Consider the following 22,031-nt stretch of genomic DNA (forward strand, 5'->3'; position numbering starts at 1 on the left):
TGTTGAATGCTAAAAACCATAGACTAAGCCATTACACTTACGTTCTGAGAAAACTGTATTAAATCTTCATTTATTTAATATGGATTGGTTATGCTTCCTACAAGCAAGCATCAGGAGTAGTCCATCAAACTTTAGTGGGGCAAACGATCTGGCAATGTCTTGACGACATGTAAGGTGCAATATTTGTGGGTGGCAGCTCATCTGTTTAGTACATCTGTTCTAACCATATCCAGAGTAGTTCATAAGACCCGACATAATCCACACATTTCATTGTTAATGTTGATCCAAAATAAATCACCAAAAGATGCAAACATACATTCCACATCAGAACAGTTAACAATCAAGTGTTTACATGGAAGCAAGTTCAGTGAATTTCATTTAATGTGTGGTTGATCCTTTGTATGAGACTGGTTGAGATTAGGCCAATTAGTTTCTCAACCTCTGGATGCTGCAGCAAGGGCCAAAACTTCATCTATTGGCACCAAGCTCAGTCTCTAGTTCATAAGAACTAGGTACTTTATATCAGACAAGCTATCTTCATTTTTCACCCAATGCTCCATGACATATCTACATACCAGCACTCGGTTCACACTTGTGGAACTCCACCTCCATCCTTGGAATCAACTGTATCTTTCATGCCACTTTCTAATGGTCAACTACCTCATCCCTTCCACATACGTTCCCCAATGCTGCACCCATCAGTGAGCGCTTAAACCAACCAGGGCCCGAGGATGGCATATTCAGATACTGACTTACTGAGCAAATATGATCAAGTAAGAACCTCGCACCCTTTTAATCTTATCCCAAATCTCCCCCAAATAGAACATATAATCATTCTTGCTGACTACACATGCCTGCAGTGCAGCACCAGAATTTTCCGAAACGACAGCCTTCAGTAAAACAGCAATCATTTTCCAAGTGAACCTTGGAATCGCAACTCATGATTGTCTTTTGCTTTTTCACTTCCCAATCCACCTCCAAGAATGATGAAACTGCAGACCCGTCATGCCAAGGTATTCATAAGCAGGTTGTGACACTTATTTGAGTTCTGCCACAAGCATACGACGTGGAGAGATGATCCCAAAGACTCCCTTTAATCTGTCTAGGAGCTCATACACTTCATAGCATGTAGATTGGAATAGGAATGTGAACCAGTATGACTGCCTTGCCCCTGCATACAATAGCCTACTGCAATTGAACCATCATCAAAGTGGGATGCTGCTTTGCTCAAAACTCACTCACTAGTTCCACTAAAAGCTATTTGCAAAAAAAGTTCATTTTTGGGGACTGATCTGAAGTCCACTTTGCAAATTAACTTTTGCCAGGTCGAGAAAGTTGGCTGACACCCACACAGTGAAGTCCCGGCAACCTGTTGATGAGGTTGGTAGAGGAGGACCCAAAACCAACTGGCAGAAAGACCAAAATCAAAGGCATGTTAGTATCTTCCAAGCACATAGGCTCTGCATATGGAAGTTAAAGGTGAAGACACAGCAACATTTTTGGCTGACCTCAAAGTAGAGGTTAAAAACTACAGACTTGTATGTTTTGAGAGACAGGAAGTCAGCAATCTAAACTCTTTCATAGACTATAGTTGCAACATCCAAACAAAGTAACCATGGAGTCTTTGAAAATATTATCTTTAAAATGCAGGTTGGTAGGTAGTAGGCACTAGTTAAGGCACCACACACGTTAAGCCAGAGGTGGGAGAAAAATGTCTGGAACTAGATGTCTTGCCAGACCTTACAGGAACTAGGTTCGTGCACTGCTTTGACACATCAGACCACAGATTTAATATAAACAAAATCAGTACAATCAATCATTCCAACAGATTCTGTTCCTTATATCTGTCAGATGACCAATAATAAACTTCAAAGCCTTGAATAGGAGCACCAGGTTACAAGAAATTCCTCTACTGGATCAAAATAGACCTAGAAAGTTACCAATACTGCTTTAAAAAAGCTATATACAGTAATACACAAAGGAAAAAGTAGCATAGTGAACAAAGACGTGAGTAGGTATACCTACTGCCGTCGCTCTTGTTGAATTGACAAGAGAATCCCTGCTGCTGATTCAGATGCAGCCACAGCTCGCCGAGGGACTACCTTAATCACCCGCCCATGCCACTCTGCATGTCTTCCCTCTGAAACCTCATTCCGTTCATTTGGACTCAATGATGGCACGAGAGGGAAAAGATTTAAAGCATTTAGAGAACGATCTGGCGAGAAATCAGCATCCATCTCTCCCTCTGAATCTCTGCTACCAAAAAGTAATTCCCTACCTTCCTTCAAGCCCTTTGACCCCCTCCCCTCCTTACTGCCTGTGTCCCTTCTCCCTGGTCTGTTAACATCTTCAACATGCAGAGGAGATCCATCAACAGTACTACTATCAAGCCCTTCTGACAAGTCTTTACCTGTGTGCCGTAAATAGCCTTTCTTATTAGCAGTGGGTAGAGTTGTGGAAGCAAAGTCATTAGTCTTGATAGCCATAGATGGTGCAGACTCCTGACTTTGCAGCCCGTTTACACCAGTGTTCCCCACACCCTTACCCTTAACCCATTGATATGGCAAGTCCGGAGGACGTGGTGTCTTTATGCTGTGGACCGACAGTTCAGGTTGATTGTTGATTGACGCAACTGACCCCGTTGATGGGATATCATTGCTTGCATTTGTGGCAAGTAACATTTGGTTGTGATTCAGATAGCTCTGCTGCATAGCATACCATGACCCAAAAACATCAGGCGAAGAGTTGTGACACATAGGAGGAAGGCACTGAGATCCAGAAACACCCACATGCCCATGTCCATTGAGAGTATTATCTGGGAATTCAGATCTTTCATCACGTGGGAAGCCAAAAGGCACTGACACTGATCCAAAGGCTGCTGACCCATGTGTAAAGTTTCCTGCAAAAGGCTGGTAAACAAATGGCCTCACTTGGCCTGCCATTGGAGTTATGCAATGTGCAGGCACACCTAGGCTTGGAAATCCCCAAGCACTCATGCCACCAGGAATAAAAGCTGGCATAGATGGATACCCTCCAACACATGCTTGACTGTTGGGATCAATGCCTCTCGCTTGGAACCAACCTGGACCATATGGAATCCCCGGCTGAAGCCCTGTCTCATGCGAAGGCAGACCACTTCGCACCTCATTTGGAACAAAGCCTGATCTTCTTCCCTCCTCCCTTCCACTTCGAACATCGGGAATTGCATCAGAACCAGATAAGTCTGCCATGTCCCCATCCTCATCCACTTGGATGTTTGGAGTTTCTGCCAGCAGCTGCTGAACCTGTTCCAGAATAATACCCAGAGTAAGGACTCTGGTAGAGGACACAGCTCAAATCAACACACTTAGAACACTTACTCTGATTAACTTGTGTAACTCAAAGACTTGATCAGAAAAAATCCGCTGTTGCCTGCACAACCAATAAGAAATGATCAATTAGATTTATTTGTATTCATGGTCTAACTCTAGTCTGCAAAAACGTTGCAACATATCACAATATATTTGGTTCTTTACCATTCAACATTTGTGAATTGTCAATAAATTTACCAATCATAAAAAACTACTTACAGGAACAATTACCCCTAGGAAACAAAGTAAGGTATAACTTTGCTCTTGAGTTTGATAAGAACCACCTAAACTGAAAGTTGACATTCAAACATGCACAACGTAGAACAGTTTCTCAGCAACCCAAGAAAAGTTGAGCAGTGGAGCACATTCCCAGTCAGCGAGTAAACTTTTTTGTGCAGAAGCATTGCCACTAGCCATTCAGTTAGCGAATAGACTTGTTTTTGCAGGAGCATTGCAACTAGCCATTTAAGGTGTTGTATGAAAACAATAGAAGAAAAGGGCCAGGATTTGTATGGACTGCCTGAGACGACCCCCTACAATCCAACCTACACATAAGACACAACACAAGCCATATTCACAATGAAAGGGACTTCTGCATTAAACTCACCTCCCAGCCATAGAGCCAAGCAAGCTCAACCCCGGGCATGGGAGCTAGGAGCACTCCAAGTCACGACCACATCCCAAGGATCGGCGTCCCATACCACCAGTCCACACCATCCTGGTGTACGGATGTATCGGCCAATAGGCCAAGAGTCCAAGAGTCCAAAAGTCCAAAACTGGTGATCACACAATGAATATGCACAATACGGCCTGGAGTCCTATAAATAGGGCTCAAGGCCCTAACCCTGAAGTATCCTTCAAGTGAAGTCACATTAAGTCATTCATAAGCACCATGACCAATGCTACTAGTGCCCATCCGAATGTCCAGGGATGTAACACTTCCCCCCTTATGAATGATTGTTGTACTCAGCAATATCCTTGGGGACGAAGAGAGGATAGCAACTCTTCAATGAATGTATTGACTCCCAAGTAGCCTCCACCTATGAGTAAATTTTCCACTAGACCAAATACTCAAGATAAATGGTCCAATGGGATTGTTTAGTCCTAAGGTCAAGAACCAATTTGGATTCGAGTGGAGCACAATGAGCAGCATCCTCAAGCTGCAAGACTTCCTCGATCAGAACAATGAGTTCACCTTGTCCCAATCATTCTTTCAAATGACTCATGTGGAGCACATGGTGAACTTAGACTTTCGAAGGTAAATCCAACTCATAGGATATGCTACTTATCTTCCTGGTGGTCTAGAAAGGACCACAATACCTTGAAGACAATTTATAAAACTTATTGATAGTCATTGAATCAGATTCCTTCAGGACTTCAAGGTAAACCCACATGCCCTCCTGGAGCTTATGAGTACAGTGTTGGTTAGCATAAAATGTGGCATTATCCTAGGCCATGTTAATGCTTTCCCTAGCAATTGTTAACATCTCTTACCTATCATGAGAAAGTCAACTACGGACTGCATTTTTATCCCACAAGCTTTGTGGCATCAGTGGTTTCAGCTCATAACCATACATAAGCATAAACGTCCTATAACCAATAGCCGAATGCTTAGCATTGTTATAAACAAACCCAATCTAAGGAAGATAACACTCCCAATCAAATTGGCTACAAGAGACATATACATACAGCGTATCCACCATGCATAGTTGCCTTCGTACAACATACGGCAGCGTCTGTATGGTATGATCCGTACAATACGTATCCGTACGATTTCGTACGTTAAAACGGGCCTATTTGGGCCACCTAGCCTGCACGTCCTCAATCCCACGTCCCACGTTTCCTGCACCCGCGTGTTCCGCGTTTCCTAAACTTCTTGGGGGGGTGGGAAGCCTTGGATACCTCATCCCACCCCCTTTTCCAGCCATGCACTCCCCACCCCCTAGCCCTCTTTGGATTCCTTCTAGCTGGCAGCCCTCTCTTTGACCATTGACCCCTCTCTCTTTGCATGTTTGAACTTTGACCCTTCCCTCATCTACAAAAGGTGCTCCTCTCCTCCATGCTTCCACACCAATTCAGCAAGCACTTACCATTCTCATCTTCCTCTCTTGGATCTTGATTCTCGAATGGACTTGTGATTTGTCATTCTCAAATCTCACCTCCTGTCCCCTCTTTCTCGCACCCTATCGAAGCATTTGCCATTCTCAAATCTCATCTCCCATCCCCTCTATCCCGCACCCTATCAAAGCATTTGCCATTCTCATCTCTCATCCCCTCTCTCTCACTCTTGCTCTTTCAACTTTACCCCAACCCTCGGGCCTCTCGAGTCTCCCTCCCTTTCAACTTTCAAGACTCAAGTTTCAAGAGTTGAGACTCAAGCATCTCTCTCTCTCTCTCTCTCTCTCTCTCTCTCTCTCTCTCTCTCTCTCTCTCTCTCCACATCATCGGCACCATGACTTGTGAGAAGCATGAGGCCTTCAATTGGCATACGATCCATGTGGAGAGGGACACAAAGAAGACCAACTCCCACCATTGGACATGCAAGTATTGCGGGAAGCGCTATACAACTGGTGCAACTCGGCTTCTCCAACATCTTTCCAAGACCGGGGGGGGGCAAGTTGCTCCATTGCAAGGAGATCCCTCAAAACATCCTAGACGAGATTTTTGCCAAGTTGAGAGGGGGATCCACAAGAGGAGGAGGAAGTGGCTTATCGGCACCAACTCCTATGCCTACTAACGAGTAAGTATCAAATGTAGACATATCTTCAACCAATGTGGGAGAGGCCTCTACCATTGGTAGTGGGGGCTCCATATCCGCATCCGGCCCCGGTAAAAGACAAAGAGTGGAGGCTCATGCAGTGCCGGAGAGACAATCATTTCTCTCTCAAGCTCCGGATCATGTGCGTGGATTGGTTGCCTTTCTTAGAGAAAGGCAACAACTTGCGGACATTGAAATTGCACGCACGGTGATTAAGTGCAATCTTGCATTCAATGTCCTAAAGCAAGAGCAACTAAAGATGGTAAAAGCCATTGCCAATGTGGATCCATGTGAAAGACCGGTGTTACATACAATGACATAAGGACGAAAAAGATTGATGAAGAGAAGGAGAGGATTGATAGAGCCCTTGATCCTATTCGACCGCATGGATAAAATATGGTTGCTCCATTCTCACCAACGGATGGAGTGATCATAAGAAATGGAGCATCATCAACATACTCGTCTCATGTCAACTTGACACTTACTTTTTGCGGGCCGTATGTACCCGCAAGAGGGCGAGGAAAACGACAGGCGCATTCATCTACCGCCACATTCGACAAGCTATCATTGAGGTATACATTGCAATTTGCCTTTTAAATTTGTTTCACTTTCTTTCATTATGATAATATCATGATTCATCATTGAAAATTAATTTATGCATAACTATCTATCTCCCTATTCTAATAATTAATTTCTCTCTAGTATCTATGATCTATCTCGATTCTCTCTTTCCCCTCGAGCCGCAAGGCCCCCAACCCTCGGGTTCCATCTCTCTTCATTCTTGAATCTTGAAACTTGAACTTGAAACTTGAAAGGCTCAAGTTTCAACTCTCTCTACACTCTCTCTCTCTAACCTCCAATTTCCAAGTATTGTTAGTAATAAGTATACTTACTTGTAATTTGTAAATTGTGGTTACAGGTGGGCTCCTCAAATGTGGTGCAAATTATTACCGACAATGCATCGAATTGTCGGCGCATGGGCCGTTTGCTTGAGATGGAGTTCCCTACGATTGTGTAGACTCCCTGTGCAAGTCATTGTTTGGACTTGCTCATGGAGGACATTGGGAAGCTCAAGTGTGTGAAGAGGGTGGTCCGCAAAGCTACATCCATTGTCACACTCTTCACAATAAAGGTAAAGGTGCTTGCGATGTATCGTGAGCATAGCACACTGGAGTTGAAAAATCCTTCTTTAACTTGCTTTGCTTGCATGTGGTTATTACTAGAATGCCTTCATGAGATGCAATCCCTGCCTTGCACTAGACAGTGGTGTCCACTCTATGAAATGAGTGTGATGAGCATGAGACAAAGGTGGCCAAAGCCATGCAACGCTCGTGCCTTAATGTGCAATTTTGATAAAATGTCTGTGCCATTGTCATTGTCGTAACTTCCTTTTATAGGGTGTTATGTATGAGTGATTGCGAGGGGTCCACCATGGGCCTTCTCGTTCACTTCTTTAGAGCGGCATTGATGGAGACACGTGCTTGTACAGTGATCACAGAGACACAGCGTACACATGTTTTAGAGATAGCAAAGAGGAGATGGGCATGGATACATAAGCCCATCCATGGTTTTGCCGCATTGGTACATCCGACCTACAAGTCGCCGGCGGTCATGGATAATAGAGAGTTCCGTTCGGACCAGCTTGCTTATTTGACTCATGTGGTCCCTGTGGATAACCACAATGCACTGCTGGAGGAGCTAGGATGCTATGCAGATCAAAGAGGGCATGTGACTTTTGCTTCTCCTACTTGTTGGAGGAGAGAGTCACTTGTGAAGCCTTTATTTTGGTGGCAAAACTTTGGATACGCACTCAAGACCCTTAAGCCCTTAGTCATGAGGGTTGCCCAAGATTGCTCTTCAGGTGCATGTGAGAGAAACTGGAGTGCCTATTCTCTCATTCACACAAAGATTCGCAATCGGCTTGGCACACGACAATTAGAGCAGCTAGTCTATTGCCGCACTAACTTACACATGATGAGGGCTATGATGAGCATGGGTAGTCCAAAGCAGGTAAAGGTTAAACACTTAACCATGACGGGTGACACTCTTCCGAGTATACATGAGGAGGTGGACGAGGAGGAGGAGATGATTTTTGCAGAGCTCTATAGAGAGCTTATAGCAACAGATACTCGTGACACTCGCAGTCAGTGTACTCGTGGGCGAAAACTTCAAGTAGGTGGTAGCAGGGGCATGGTCATTCAACGCCCTCCATCATCGAGGAGGGATGGTTGGAGTGGCTTGCAGACATATGTAAGGCGAGACTCTAGTAGCTCACATCCTGTGTCTCATGATGACATCCCCCCCTCGCCTACACAACCGCCACCTAGGGAGCTATCATTTGATGATGATGGTAACCTCATCAATGAGGATGAGTATGAGTGTGTCTCATCATCGAATACCGAGAAGTCATCTTCAAACTCTCTTGATAAGCACTCAAATGGTTCTAATGATGATGATGATGATGATGATAATGATCCCTCATCATAGATTCATAGGTCTCTCTTTTTTTTGTATCAGATATACTAGATTGTAGTTGTATCGCATGTTTTGCGCAACCCATGCGACCACGATGGTCACCCTCATTTATTCATCTTATTCTGTAATGAAATGGCTATTTTTACTTTAAACATGTATTCTATGATCTATCATTTAATGATTGGCTTGGTGTACGCCAATGGATAGTTATCTCTTTTAGTGGCAGCGTTCACCTTCTTGTAATTGGCACACACTCTAATCTTTCCGTTCTTCTTCATCACTATGACTATGGACAACAACCAGTCTGTGTACTCGATTTCGTAAATGAATCCTGCTCTCATCAGCTTGTCAATCTCCTCTTTGACTGCATGAGCGTGCTTTGGATTCATCGGGTACGGTCGCTGCTTAACCGGTGTTGCGTCTGGCATCATGGGTATGTTATGAGTCACCACACTCAGATCTACCCCCTTAAGCTCCTCCAAGGACCAAGCAAACACGTCTATATACTCTCGCAAGTGTGTTGCGTCTGGCATCATGGGTATGTTATGAGTCACCACACTCAGATCTACCCCCTTAAGCTCCTCCAAGGACCAAGCAAACACGTCTATATACTCTCGCAAGAGAGCAACAAGACATCTCCTCTTCCTCAATCAAGTCATCAGCAATTAAGACCGGTCGGGGTGTCTCCTCTTCCTGTGCTAGGTTCACCTCCTTGACCTTGGCTGGTCCCTCGTTTGCCCTTGGCATTTGGCACCCGATAGGATTACTACCCTGTCACCCTTCTTGAACTTTGTAAATCTCCTCGGGAGATCCTGCGGCTTTCTTTGCTCTTCTGTTTGTGCGTCCCTAGGCTGTTTTGCCCTATTTTCCTTCAACCGTCTCCGCCTTAGGTGGACGTGTAGGTCCCCCTTGGTGCGTCTGGTCTTGGATGGTCTAGGTATCTCTGGATCGCCATCTGAGCTTACTTCCGACTTGGAATCGAACTCACCGTTTTCGCTAGAAGAGGTGGTTTCTCCTGGCGGTCGTAGCTCAGAGGGAAAGAAGATTGGATATTCCTCAAAGTGCCTAAATCTAGGTATGCTTCTCTCAAAGGTGGTCATAATAAGTTGGCTCATTGTTACTATGGACCTTATCAAATCCTCAAACGAGTTGGTGAGCTTGCATACAAGCTTGATTTACATTCTTCAACAAGGATTCATTCTACCTCATGTTTCCCAACTTAAGACATATGTGGGTCCATCCATAAAGGTTTTAGAAGAGTTACCAGTTAGCGATAACAGATCCTGGCCGTACAGTACGACGACTGGTCAAACTGACCAGTCGGACTGCCACGTGGCAATTCGGCTGTACTGTACCAGTCGGCTGCATTTAATGCAGCCGACCTGCATATTTTGGGCGCATATTTTCTGGCTATTTATAGCCGATATCCAGCATAGTCTCTCTCGCTTCTGATCGCAGGTTTCGTACTAGAGATTCGTGCAGATTACATCTCTGTTTGCAGACTTCAGGCTGGAGATCGTGCAGACTGCAGCGGACTTCGAGGTGAACAGCAGGTTGCATCGTCAAGGTGGAGACACGCAGTCCCGCGCACTGCGCCCGTGTACATATCTGCATATCTTTGTATACAGCACACTTTATACAGCAGATCTTCATCTTCCACTGTCTCTTCCTCTCTCTCTCCTCTCTGCGTTCTCTCTCTCTCAGTCTTGGTCCCACGCTTCCGCATCGCTGCACTCTGACATGGTATCAAAGCAGTGAAGAAGGGCTGACTGAGTGAAGAACCAACCTGAAGAGGAGATTCCATCGCGACACAAGGCTGCGTTCGAGGGCGAGCGGGAGGGCTGCGCATCAGAACAAGGCTGAAGCGAGCGTGGGCGCGCGGGAAAGGAGTCCAGTTGGTGAATTTGCTGTTGTTTGCTCTGCTGTCTGAAGAGGAAGAAGGCTGAGTTTTCAGCTTTCAAGTGCAGATTTTGCTTTTTCATCGCCTCCGGCGGGTGAAGAAGGTTCGGAACGCGGAAGAAAGAGCCCTCATCAGCTGCGTTTCTTCATCTAGCTGTCATTGAGGACTCTACACCGAATGCTTCTGATGCTGCGATGACAACTCCCCAGACTCGAGAGTGGATCGTTGATAGTGGTGCCTCCCGGCACATGACTCCTTCATCAGTTGTTGGTGTTGCCCAGTTGCGACCTTTGCGTGGGCAGATTCTCATCGGACGAGCAGCCATGCGTCTCCTGCATTCGTGGGAAGCAGCGTAGGGATGCAATTCCCACCAAAGCCGCAGCGGTCTACTTCACCGATGGAGCTTCTATCTACGGATCTTTGTGGCCCTATGAGAAACGAGTCCTTGAGAGGAAGCTCGTGCTTCATGTTGATCGTAGATGACTACAGTAGGATGACTTGGGCCTATTTCTTGGCGTTGAAGTCCGAGGCTTTCTCCCCCTTCAAGGATTGGCTTCTCTTTGAGGAGAACCGATCGGGCCGGCGATTGAAGACCTTGCGATCCGACAAGGGTGGTGAATTTGTTTCTAATGAGTTTGCTCGTTTTTGTGCAGATAAAGGTATTCACCAGGAGTTTGCTAACACCAACACTCCTCAAGAAAATGGCATTATTGAACGGAAGAACCGAAGTGTGATCGAGATGGCGCGCACCATGATGGAGCACCGATAGACACCTCAGTTTCTGTGGGCCGAGGCTGTGGCTACTGCAGTCCACATCCTTAACCGATCCCCCACTTCGGCCGTTGATGGGATGACACCTTTTGAGGCTTACTTTGGGACTAAGCCCGATGTTTCTTATTTTAGGGTTTTTGGGTGTGATGCCTATGTTCACATTCCCAAGACTCATCATGATAAATTTGAAGCAGCTTTCCGAAGATAGGTGTTTGTTGGCTACAGCTCTCAGTCCCAAGGCTATCGTTTGTATGATCCCGTCAAGCGGGATGTGTACACCAGTCCAGATGTGCGGTTCGTGGAGGTTCCGGCCATAGCAAAGCGGGTGAGGAGCATCCCGTTCTTGGAGATCCAGGGGAGAGTTGGGCTCCCGAGACAATTCCTTTGCAGCCAGCACCTTTTGATTCCGATTCTGTTTCCGATACAGAGTCTTCAGCTGATGGAGAGCAACGAGGAGAGGTCCGGCCTCCTCCTCGTTGGGCGCGTGACACACTCCGTGATTCAAGGATCGAGGGGGTCCCTGAGGAGTGGGGACCGCAAGATGGTCCGCGGCGGTCACGGAGACACCAGGCACATTCTACGGAGCTTGTTTGCTCTAACTATTGTTTGATGACCTTTGTTATGCAGGATCCAGAGCCCACCTCCGTGAAGGAGGCTTTACAGCCCGCACCATGGAAAAAAGCTATGGAAGCTGAGTTGGAGGCTATTGAGCGGAATGGCACTTGGTATCTCATGCCTCGCCCCTCGAATAAAAAGGTGATTGGTGTCGAATGGGTCTTCAAGACCAAGTACCTTAGTGATGGTTCTTTGGACAAGCACAAGGCTCGCCTTGTTGCTAAAGGTTTTGCACAGCGCCCAGGGATTGATTGTCATGATACTTTTGCCCCCACTGCTCGTATGGCGACTACTCGAGCTATTCTTGCCTTGGCTGGCCATAGGAGATGGCCTGTCTACCAGTTGGATGTGAAGTCGGCCTTCCTCAATGGTGATTTGAAGGAGGAGATCTATGTAGAGCAGCCTTCTGGCTTTGGATCTTCAGATGGGCAAGTCTACAAGTTAAAGAAGGCCTTGTATGGCCTCAAGCAGGCTCTGCGTGCATGGAATGAGAAGATTGACTCGTTTCTTCAGTCACAGTTGCGATATCAGCATTCCAAGGCCGATCCGCAGCTTTATGTACACACTTCCGAGGCTGGTTGTATGCTTTTTGTATTGTATGTTGACGATTTGATTGTCACAAGTGTTCATGCACAGACGGTCAAAGAGACGAAGGTAGCTTTACATAAGACGTTCGAGATGACAGACTTGGGTCTACTCCATTTCTTCTTGGGCCATGAGATTTATCAGTCTCAGAGGGGGATTATCATCTCTCAGCAGAGATATGTACAGGAGCTCTTGGTTTCTTTTGCGACAGAGGATTGTGCAGACCATTTCTACTCCTATGGATCCGAACTGGAAGGCCACTTCACATTCCGATTCTCCCTTGGCGGATGCTTCCTGCTATCGTCAATTGGTTGGATCATTGATTTACCTCCTCAACACTTGTATTGATCTTTGTTTTGCTGTTGGTCTCTTGGCGGGTTTCATGAGTGAACCTCAGACGGTGCATTGGTAGGCTGCCCAGAGAATACTTCGGTATTTGAGAGGGACATCTGACTTAGGGATTCATTATCCAGCAGGCACAGATGGTTCAAATCTTGTACTTGCAGGTTGAAGAGACTCGGATTGGGCTGGTGATGTGGACCACAAGCAGTCTACCACAGGTTACTGTTTTACCTTGGATGCAGGTGTTATCTCATGGAGTAGCAAGAAGCAACCCATGGTAGCCCTTTCGTCTACTGAGGCGGAGTATCGGGCCACGTCTTCCACCACATGTGAGACTGTGTGGCTTCGGAGATTGTCGGAGGCGCTTGGCTGCCCCCAGACTCGTCCTACTTTGCTGCAATGCGACAATGAGAGTTACATTGCCTTGGCACGGAATCCTGTTTTCCATGCCCGGACAAAGCACATAGAGATCCAATACCACTTCATCAAAGAGAAGCTTCTGGATGCAACCATCGCTGTGGAGTATACTGCAAGACGGAGGACAATCTTGCAGATTTGTTTACGAAGACGCTTCCCCAGGCTCTACTTCGGAGACATGCCAGATCCCTCAGGCTTCTGCCCCGTCCAAGCTCTGAGAGGGGGTGTTAGAGATGTCAGATCCTGGCCGTACAGTACGGCGACTGGTCGGACTAACCAATCAAACTGCCACGTGGCAATCCAACTGGGCGCATATTTTCTGGCTATTTATAGCCGATGTCTAGCACAGTCTCTCTCACTTCTGATCGCAGGTTTCAAGCTGGAGATTCGTGCAGATTACATCTCTGTTTGCAAACTTCAGGCTGGAGATCGTGGAGACTACAGCGGACTTCGAGGTGAACAGCAAGTTGCATCGTCGAGGTGGAGACACGCAGTCCCGTGCACTGCGCCCGTGTACATATCTACATATCTTTGTATACATCACACTTTATACAGCAGATCTTCATCTTCCACTGTCTCTTCCTCTCTCTCCTCTCTGCGTTCTCTCTCTCTCAATCTTGGTCCCACGCTTCGGCATCACTGCACTCTGACATTACCTCCCATGGATGAAGATGGTCTTATCATTTATGAGTCTGAAAAGGTTATTGGCAAAAGAGAAAAGGTTTTAAGGAACCGTTCGCTGCTAGAGTACCTTATTAAATGGCAAGGTTTGCCCATGGAGGAGTCTACTTGGAAACCATCATTATACCTTGATTCTTTTCCATGGCTTTTGCAGGAAACAGAGTAATATCTAAACAGGAGAGTTTGCTATATTAAATCTGTCATAAAAATAATTGCTCTATGGTCATCAAAATTGGATTTTTATGGCATGGCTAGATACTAGGGATTGTCCTCTACATTTCTATAGCTCATACGTGATGATTAGACATTCCTTCTTCAAGTTATGGTCATTCTTGCGCAACAAACTGTTTTGGACAGTTTCCAGCAGTATATTCAAATTTCATACCTATACTTCATTGATATATGGGATCTTCTTCAACTTGGAGTTTCATTACAGCATGGATTCATCACTTACAAGCTATTCTTGTAATCTTTCTTCATCAATTGTCCCAATTCCAGCTTTGAGGACAAAGCTCTTTTAAGCCGGGATGGCTTGTAATAAAGCATAAATGCCTTAGTCTAGGGTAGGTATAAAAGTGGAGGTGTAACATGTGTAGCATCTTTTTGCCATTTTACAAACATTACTTGTTTGAGGTCTCAACCTCCCACCATCTAAGAGGGTGAATTCTCTTGGCCACCATAGCTTGGGGTGTATACCTTGCTGCAGCCTCTTATCATTTGATTCTCAACCAATATTGGTAATACCATTTCTTGCCAAGCCACCTTGGCTATGGCTTCTTGGCATTTTATGTCTATTTCTTGTATTTTCAGTTTGAAAGCTTGTTGTGGAATTTAGCTTTATTACATACGCAAAGATACTAAGTCAGCTAAATCTAACCTAGTGTGAATCAACCAACATAATTTCCCTATAATAGATCTATGTGTGCTCATTGAAGGGCACCTTGGGAATCCTTTACTAGATTGACAATGTGATTTAGAGATGTAGCCATAAGCCATGTCTAATCAATGCAAAATTTTTCAACTAGTTGAATGCATACTTCTACATAGAGATAAAAATGGATTCCCCATATTTAACTACCTCCATCCCCAAAAAGTAAGACATTTGATCAAGGTCAATCATCGCAAATGTAGAGCTAAGTTGGGTGTTAATATCTACAATGTTAGCAAAATCTGAGCTTGTAATGAGCAAACTATCAGCATGTAATAAGATGCAACTCACTCCCTCTAAAAGTAGTACATATAAATTCGGATCATAAGGTGTAGAACAGAAACAATAAGTTCACAGAACTCATCCATCCTATGGAACCATGATCGCAGTGCTTGCTTTAGCTTGTAAAGCGCTTTTTGCAAACAAAAGACCTTAGTATATGAGAGAATCCGAGAGATTGCTCCACATGGACTTCCTCCTCCAAATAACCAATTAAAAAGATGCTTTTGATGTCCATCTGATAGATTGTCCAACCATGGGATAAGCAACTAGTACGACTTAGAAGTGGAATGCGTCCTACATACGAAGGTCTCCTCATAATCTATGCCATGCTTTTGTCAAAAACCTTGTACTACAAAGCGAGTCTTATACTTATCCAAAGCCCATCAACTTTCATTTTGGTCCTAAAGATCCACTTAGTTCTTGTTGTAGCTCAAATAATCCACCAAGGTCTAGTCAATGCTTTCAAGCTTCTTTTCCATGGTCTCACATTTAGAACCTCCTATCAACTCTGCTTCTTAGAATGCACTATGTAATCTACCATAAAGACAGACGTAAATGTAGCAATAGATGCAAGCTCAACACATCTTCTCAAGCCCTCCGAGACCAATCCAATGGAAGGATCCTTGAATTCCACATGATCTGCTAGTACCAACAAGGTAACGGCTCCCTAGGACAAGGTTGGGAAGCGGAAGTCTTTATGAGTAGGTCAACAGTGTGTAGTAGACTTAGCTCAAATGGCACTATCTTTGATGAAATAGGTTGAGGAATAGGCTCGAAGGCCTGCATCAACCAGCAGACCAGGGTCTGCGAGCTTTTTGCCAACACTGCACATCAGACTTGTGGTGTTCTCCCCTACTGGGATCTTCACTTGATTCACAGCAGTGAAGGCTGCCTCCACTTGCACCTTGACCAGCAGAGGCAGTTCTTGTAGCCAGCTCCTTCCTCCAGACCATTTCCTGAATCACATTCGTGCAAGCTGTATGATCCAGCTCTGTGTTTTCTGCCTTGAGGAAGCAATACTACATGCTTATGTTGCAGGGCAGTTCCAACTAAGGGGATCCAAATACAGACAGATACTTAAAGCAGCTTGATAAATTACAGCAAGAACTGAGCAACCTCAGTTAAAATCAGAGGAATAGGCACCAACAGATTTCCAAATAATCCAGAGTTTGTGAAAAGCAGCCAATCTAAAAGCTCCAAAGTGGTCTGGACCCTGGTTGCTTCTAAATGATGAGACAATCCTGGCTGGGACAGTCTGAATACACTACAGTCTACAATGCTGATCATCCAAAGCTTCTGATGTTAGCTTTCTGAGCTACAATAGGAGAGGGCTGCTCAGAGGTCTCAAAATCCTCATAGAATGCAAGCTTAATGATGGAGATTTGAAAGGAAATCCGAGACTGCAAAACAAGGGTCTTGCAGTCCTCAAAGGAAAAATATGGTTAATATTCTGAATTAATAGTGACATGCACCCCATGTTTCAGGCCCGTTCCAACTTATGGAGTCGTGTGATGTTATTGTACTTTGTCTTTATTTGCTGATCCATTATGCCAAAGAGCTCAGTGCTCAGAATATGATGATTAGCATGGGAAGAAGGGAAATGAAGTTTCGGCAAGTGGTGGTTGGGTAGATGATTCTAGATTTTTGAAAACTATGGTGTATATAATCCCTAAAATATGATACATATGACCTCTTCCTAATCAAAAGATGGGTAAAAATAGAGCTTTTTTCCACGCCTCTCTAAGAAGTGTCAAAAGCACATAGACATGTTAATGTGCATGTTACGCAAGCAGCCAAACCAAGTTGGCTATAATAGGTTGACATCAACCTGATGCCAAATAAAATTGTTGTCATAAGAACATGGATGATACCCACCATACAGAATCCGTCAAAGGACTAAACAGAGTATCAAAAACAGCTCACAGCCAGCAAGTAAAATGAAAGAGCAAACTGAGGTGATACACAGAAGCTAAGGAACTCCCAAATGCATAGCAGTTTAACATCACTAATTGTGCTAACAAGAAAATTTAGTTTCTAGAAACCCCTCAGCCACTACATCTATCATCCTCAACAGTTGATCACAAACAATTCTTCAGTAAGTTCCTGAACAGATAGAATCGTACAACTGATTTGATCTAGCATCATCCTAACTTTATTCAATTGCACCTGGTATCTGCCATTATGCAAATCTACTTATTATACTGGCAGATAATTGATTGCAAGGGGAAACTGGAATAGAAACTCCAGGGCCACTGCCAAAATGTCGTAACCCTCCCTCTTTGTCTCAACATAACAAGGAGAGTGCCTCTATTGTCGTAAACAACTTATCACAAACAATTCTTCAGCAAATTCCTGGACGACAGACGGAACAATGTAACTTATTTGATTTAGCAATGCAATTTTTCATATAAGCAGCCTACAAGACACACAGCACTGATCATTCTTACTTTATTCAACTGCACTGGTATCTACCACCATGCACATCCCCTTTTTATACTAGCAGATAATTACTCATGACCCACCAAAAAATTCGCACCTCAGTATAGCTTTGCGAGCTTTCCAAAACTTTTGTTGTCCTACTGCATGTATAACATCTTTAGGTCTGATTGAAGAATCAGAAACTGAATCTTCTACAGACATGTCCGAATTATTTGAACCAGTTCTTCTCTCAGTTGTGCATTGGGACAGTTCTAAAATTGCGCCTTTGCCATTCTGACTATTTTCAGGCTCTAGAGGGCTTTCACTACTATTGAAGATGGTATCAACAGCTGCATTACTTCCAATATTGCTTTCCTGAGGAACTTCCTGGAGTCGTTCACAACTCACATCATCTCTGCATGATTGAGTTTCAAGACCTGATCCTGAAGACTGCCCAAGATCTTGGACAGGCAGCACTAAACTTCTAGGTTGCATTTTACCTTTCCCTGAATCTGACAGAATCAGGCACTTCTCAGAGGCAGTGCAATGCCTAGTCATTCTAGTGTCTGTAGTTGGAAGCAACCGCTCAGGCACTGGGACAGCACAAACCTCTCCCTGGCTCCCATCAGTACTGAATTCTGATTGTTTCTCATCCAAAAATTTATTCCCAACTGCTTGACCAGGGTACCCTTTATCTGCTTTTTGTTTAACTGTCCCAATTTCCACAACTTGAGGATCGTCTGTTTGAGCCTCATCAAATGATCCACCCTCAATCCCTACATCTAAAGTTGTACATGTTCCTGGTTCCGAAGTTGTACATGTTCCTGGCATGCTATTTACACAACTTGGAGTCTCCTTCACAATAGACATTTGTAAAGCAATCCCATTAGAGCAATCATGTCTAAGACAACTTTCTAAAGCCCCATCCATAGCTTTGCTGACAGGTGTATCAAGAGCCCTATGGAATGACATTTTTGAAACAGATAACTCCCTTTCATCCAACCCCTTCTTTGGCAAGGCAGATTTGTTGATACCAGTTAACTGTGTTGATCCACTTCCACGTCGAACACTGGAATGACACAGGTTTTCATTAGTTGGTCTGCCAAAAGCACTCGCACCAGAAACAGTGCATTGACCAAAGTTCTCCATTGTCTGTGCTGAAGGCACCCTTTGTGACTCCTCATTGACCACTACACTCCCACTACCTATAGCATTGCCAGTGCCAAATGATGGAAGCACATATGTCTGACCATTGTGGTTACTGTTGGCATATTGCATTGAAGCTGGCATGTAATATGAAAAGTATGGAAACTGCACCAGTCAAAAGTAGAAAAATCAATTGCTGGAGTGTATCAGTAAAACTAGAGACATTTATTCAACATGAGACTACTCTACTGAAGAGTCCAAAGAGTTTTCTTAAGCAGAAAGAAGATTCTGACCTGCTGCTGATAAGACGTTGCTGGAGGTGTCTGATTGGAAGGCACAAACCGTTGAGAAGGGATGGTAAACTGCTCATAAAGAGCCATCTTATTCCGAGGGGGTGCTCGAGGTCCAGCTTTTTCAGTCTGATTTACATGTAACCGTGGGAACAGAGGGCTGGTATCACCACCTGATGATCCACTCTTCTGATGAGCTTGCTTCCCTCCATCTCCCTTAGAACCTTTCATTCCTGACAGGTTCAAAAGAGCATGAATTGCAAATTGCAAGGAGCGATGAAACTAACAAAGCTTGGAATGCAGTTGAAAGGATGTTGGCCTTGGCTAATCAACATAAGACCCTTCATTCAGCGTGGCTTACTCCTGCCTGATGATATTGATCGAACTAGCAAACAGTAGGATTTGACCACGTCAAAGAGCGAAGATCCTGGTACAGGAGAACACCAGCGTATTTGTGGACCTGCAGCTTGAAAACTGTAAATGCCAAATGGCTTATAGCTGAACCCTTCTGAAGTCTGCGTCTAGAAAAAGAACGTGCACAACGGTGCCTTCCACTATCTTCCACCATGTGTAACAGAGAATCCCATTCTGCTTGCAAGCCAGCCAAGCGGCCTTCTGCCCTTGCCAACCGTCTCTGATGAAAAATTTCGCACTCTGGCAAAGCTCTGCTCTGTGGAAATTGACCCGAGAGAGCAATGGACATGCCAGTTTTCGCGAAATCCACTAAGGCCGCAATCCTGCTACAGGCAAGCTCCGTAGTCTTAATGAAAGCCACGAAAAAGAGGAAGCCTAGCCACAAACCAACCATCCACCGCCATGGAAGACCAGAGCAGGGGAGCTAGGGTTTGGGCCTGCGCAAGACTTTACGACGGAAATGGCTGCGTCTCAGGGAAACCGGCCACGTATATCTGCGCGTTTCCGCTGATCTTCACGTGCCTCGCATCCGCTCTTTCCCCTTTGCCGAATGTATATCATCCTCCCGATTGGAGTGCCCGATGAGTCCCTACCATCCCACCAATCAGCTCCCTGTTTGTGATCCCTTTTACCCTCGATTAGCACTTTTAATCTCTCCTGCATAAAACAAAGGACTATACCCTTGGAAAATGCCACCCTTTCATGTGGGCAAGTTGGAGCCCTTAATTTATTCCTCGCATTCACATGCTAAACCTATTCTTCCCTTTCTTTACCTTTGTTAAGTTAGAACAAAATTCGACTACAGGAAGCAATCTTCATTGTAATCCAATGTCTCTCTCCCTCTCCTTAGCTTGTCACACATTAGCTTGGCTTCACCCAAGACGCATAGTCTTGCTCGATTCCTCTTGCATATAATATCGAAAAAGTATTGAGCAACACTAAGATGATACACTTTTCCCCTTGAATATTGTCTAAAAGTGTGCAAAAGTGATTGGTATTGCTCAATTGAAATCCTTTATCTTAATATATCTTGCTATTGGACAAATTTGTGAAGCATTTAGTTTTCTTTGTATTTTAGCATGTGTCCATATTACATGCCCTTCGAGTAAATACATGTATTCACAATAACTTGCAAAGGCAAACTAGATGCTCTTAGGCTGGTTACACACCGCCAAGACCCCACCTGCCCAAGCGATAAATTTTGACACCCTTCCGTTAGTTGTTTAGAAACAAAAACGGCCACTAATCTTCAAAAAGTGGTGCACAACATAGTGGTTGGACCAATGACCTACCACCCTATTGTTAGGAGTTAAAATCTCTTAAATGCATTACTTTTTTAATAATTGAATAGTGTGTGCTTACATGCTCGATCGTGGATGGAGCACATTGGGTGGGGGATATTGTCTACCCAAATTTGTTCGTAGCCCGTGAAATGTGGCACCGACAAAATATTGCCACATGTCCTTATGCCCCTTCATTTTTGGCATTGGGTGGGCGGGCATTTTTTCTTGATGTGTAATTGATCTTAGATAACCCTATTTAAAGATATCAAGATGTTTGCATGTTGCCACTCTAGAGACAAATCAAAAGAACATCTTATGAAATGGCTAAATTTATGTTGGGTGATGTGTTATTATGTTTTTTGCCCTTATCTAACAATAAATTCTTTCCAAATCATGGTTATGTTCCATCTTACTAGAAAAACTTATAACTTTAGAGTATAATTTAACTTTAATATAAAGATGGCAATGGTGAAGATGTTGAATTGTTTCATAAGGTGTTTAGACTTAAGCCAACACACAAAGTCAAAAATGACTCGAAAGTATACATGTGGATACTGAAAGCTCTACCCTTCATTGTTTACCCCATATGGTTTTTGACCTAGCAAGACTCCATGCAGTGTGGAAAATCTCTAGTAAGTGGAGAGACTAGCTTGATGGCTACATATGTGATTGCATCTCAAACCTATCATTCATAATGACAACAACAAGGGCCATTATGATTAAGGAGCAATAAAAAGAACACATTGACACAAATAACAAAAACACTCTCTACTACACAAAATCAAAATGTGAAGGAGTGTCAATTGATAGACTATGACCTTAGGATCTAGATTATCATAGCTAACAACTTTGGATCAAGTCACCATAACAATGACACAAAGCCTCAAAGGTAGTTTCAATCTCACCTTAATTCAATGAGGTCTATCCTCTCAAGCTCAAAAAATAAACAATAGCTTTTCTATCTCGATCACTCGGTCATAAAGCTCACAACTCAATCTCAATTGCTCAAAAAGTCTCCTCTATTTTCTCAATATAGGTGCGTGCATAAGTTCTAACAATCACTTCAATAAAACACAATAGCTACCCACAATAACTTATAATCTTAGCCTTTCAAAGCAAAGAATATGCATTACTCTTCTAGCATTGTTCTAGGTGTGCACTATAGCAAACAATTCGCCAAGAGCACACGAGCTTGACCACAACAAGAATGCAATGTCTCAATTACCCAAATTGTCATGAACAATCACCCATACTACTAAGCAACGCCTCAAGATAATCAAAAGGACATGTGCACATTTTCCCTCAACCCCCTCAACATATGTCAACATTCTTCACACCACTTTAACTTGCACACATGTTAAACACGTTAAGAGAGT

General features: G+C 44.1%; 2 protein-coding genes across 3 annotated transcripts; one reads left to right on the forward strand and one right to left on the reverse strand.

Annotated features, from left to right (window-relative positions):
* Nucleotides 1-265: 265 nt before the first annotated feature.
* Nucleotides 266-19,192, reverse strand: LOC148027747 (uncharacterized). 2 transcript variants are annotated; one of them, XM_087689449.1, is made up of 5 exons: nucleotides 18,962-19,192; nucleotides 17,641-18,833; nucleotides 3,360-3,411; nucleotides 2,022-3,284; nucleotides 266-1,171 (listed from the first exon to the last, which is right to left on the reverse strand). In XM_087689449.1, the coding sequence occupies exons 1-4, from the start codon at nucleotides 19,187-19,189 to the stop codon at nucleotides 2,022-2,024; spliced, it is 2,736 nt and encodes a 911-aa protein (XP_087545575.1). In that variant the 5' UTR covers nucleotides 19,190-19,192; the 3' UTR covers nucleotides 266-1,171. The 2 variants fall into 2 exon arrangements, with proteins under 2 accessions (XP_087545575.1, XP_087545574.1); XM_087689448.1 differs by having other exon boundaries at nucleotides 266-1,406.
* On the forward strand, nucleotides 7,429-8,595 carry LOC148027748 (uncharacterized). The gene is given in 1 exon segment (XM_087689016.1): nucleotides 7,429-8,595. A coding segment is annotated over 1 exon segment (1,167 nt).
* Nucleotides 19,193-22,031: the final 2,839 nt, after the last annotated feature.

This window comes from Lygodium microphyllum, chromosome 12 (assembly GCF_053477565.2).
Source record: "Lygodium microphyllum isolate KBCC chromosome 12, Lygodium_microphyllum_v1.1.10, whole genome shotgun sequence".
In the NCBI taxonomy this organism is placed as follows: Eukaryota; Viridiplantae; Streptophyta; class Polypodiopsida; order Schizaeales; family Lygodiaceae; genus Lygodium; species Lygodium microphyllum.

Coding starts and splice junctions, on each gene's coding strand:
- LOC148027747 (XM_087689449.1), bottom strand. CDS start 19,189: ATGAAAGGTTCTAAGGGAGATGGAGGGAAGCAAGCTCATCAGAAGAGT. Junction 18,834..18,961: donor CAACGTCTTATCAGCAGCAG/GTCAGAATCTTC, acceptor TGACTGGTGCAG/TTTCCATACTTTTCATATTA. Junction 3,285..3,359: donor AGTTACACAAGTTAATCAGA/GTAAGTGTTCTA, acceptor ATTCTGGAACAG/GTTCAGCAGCTGCTGGCAGA.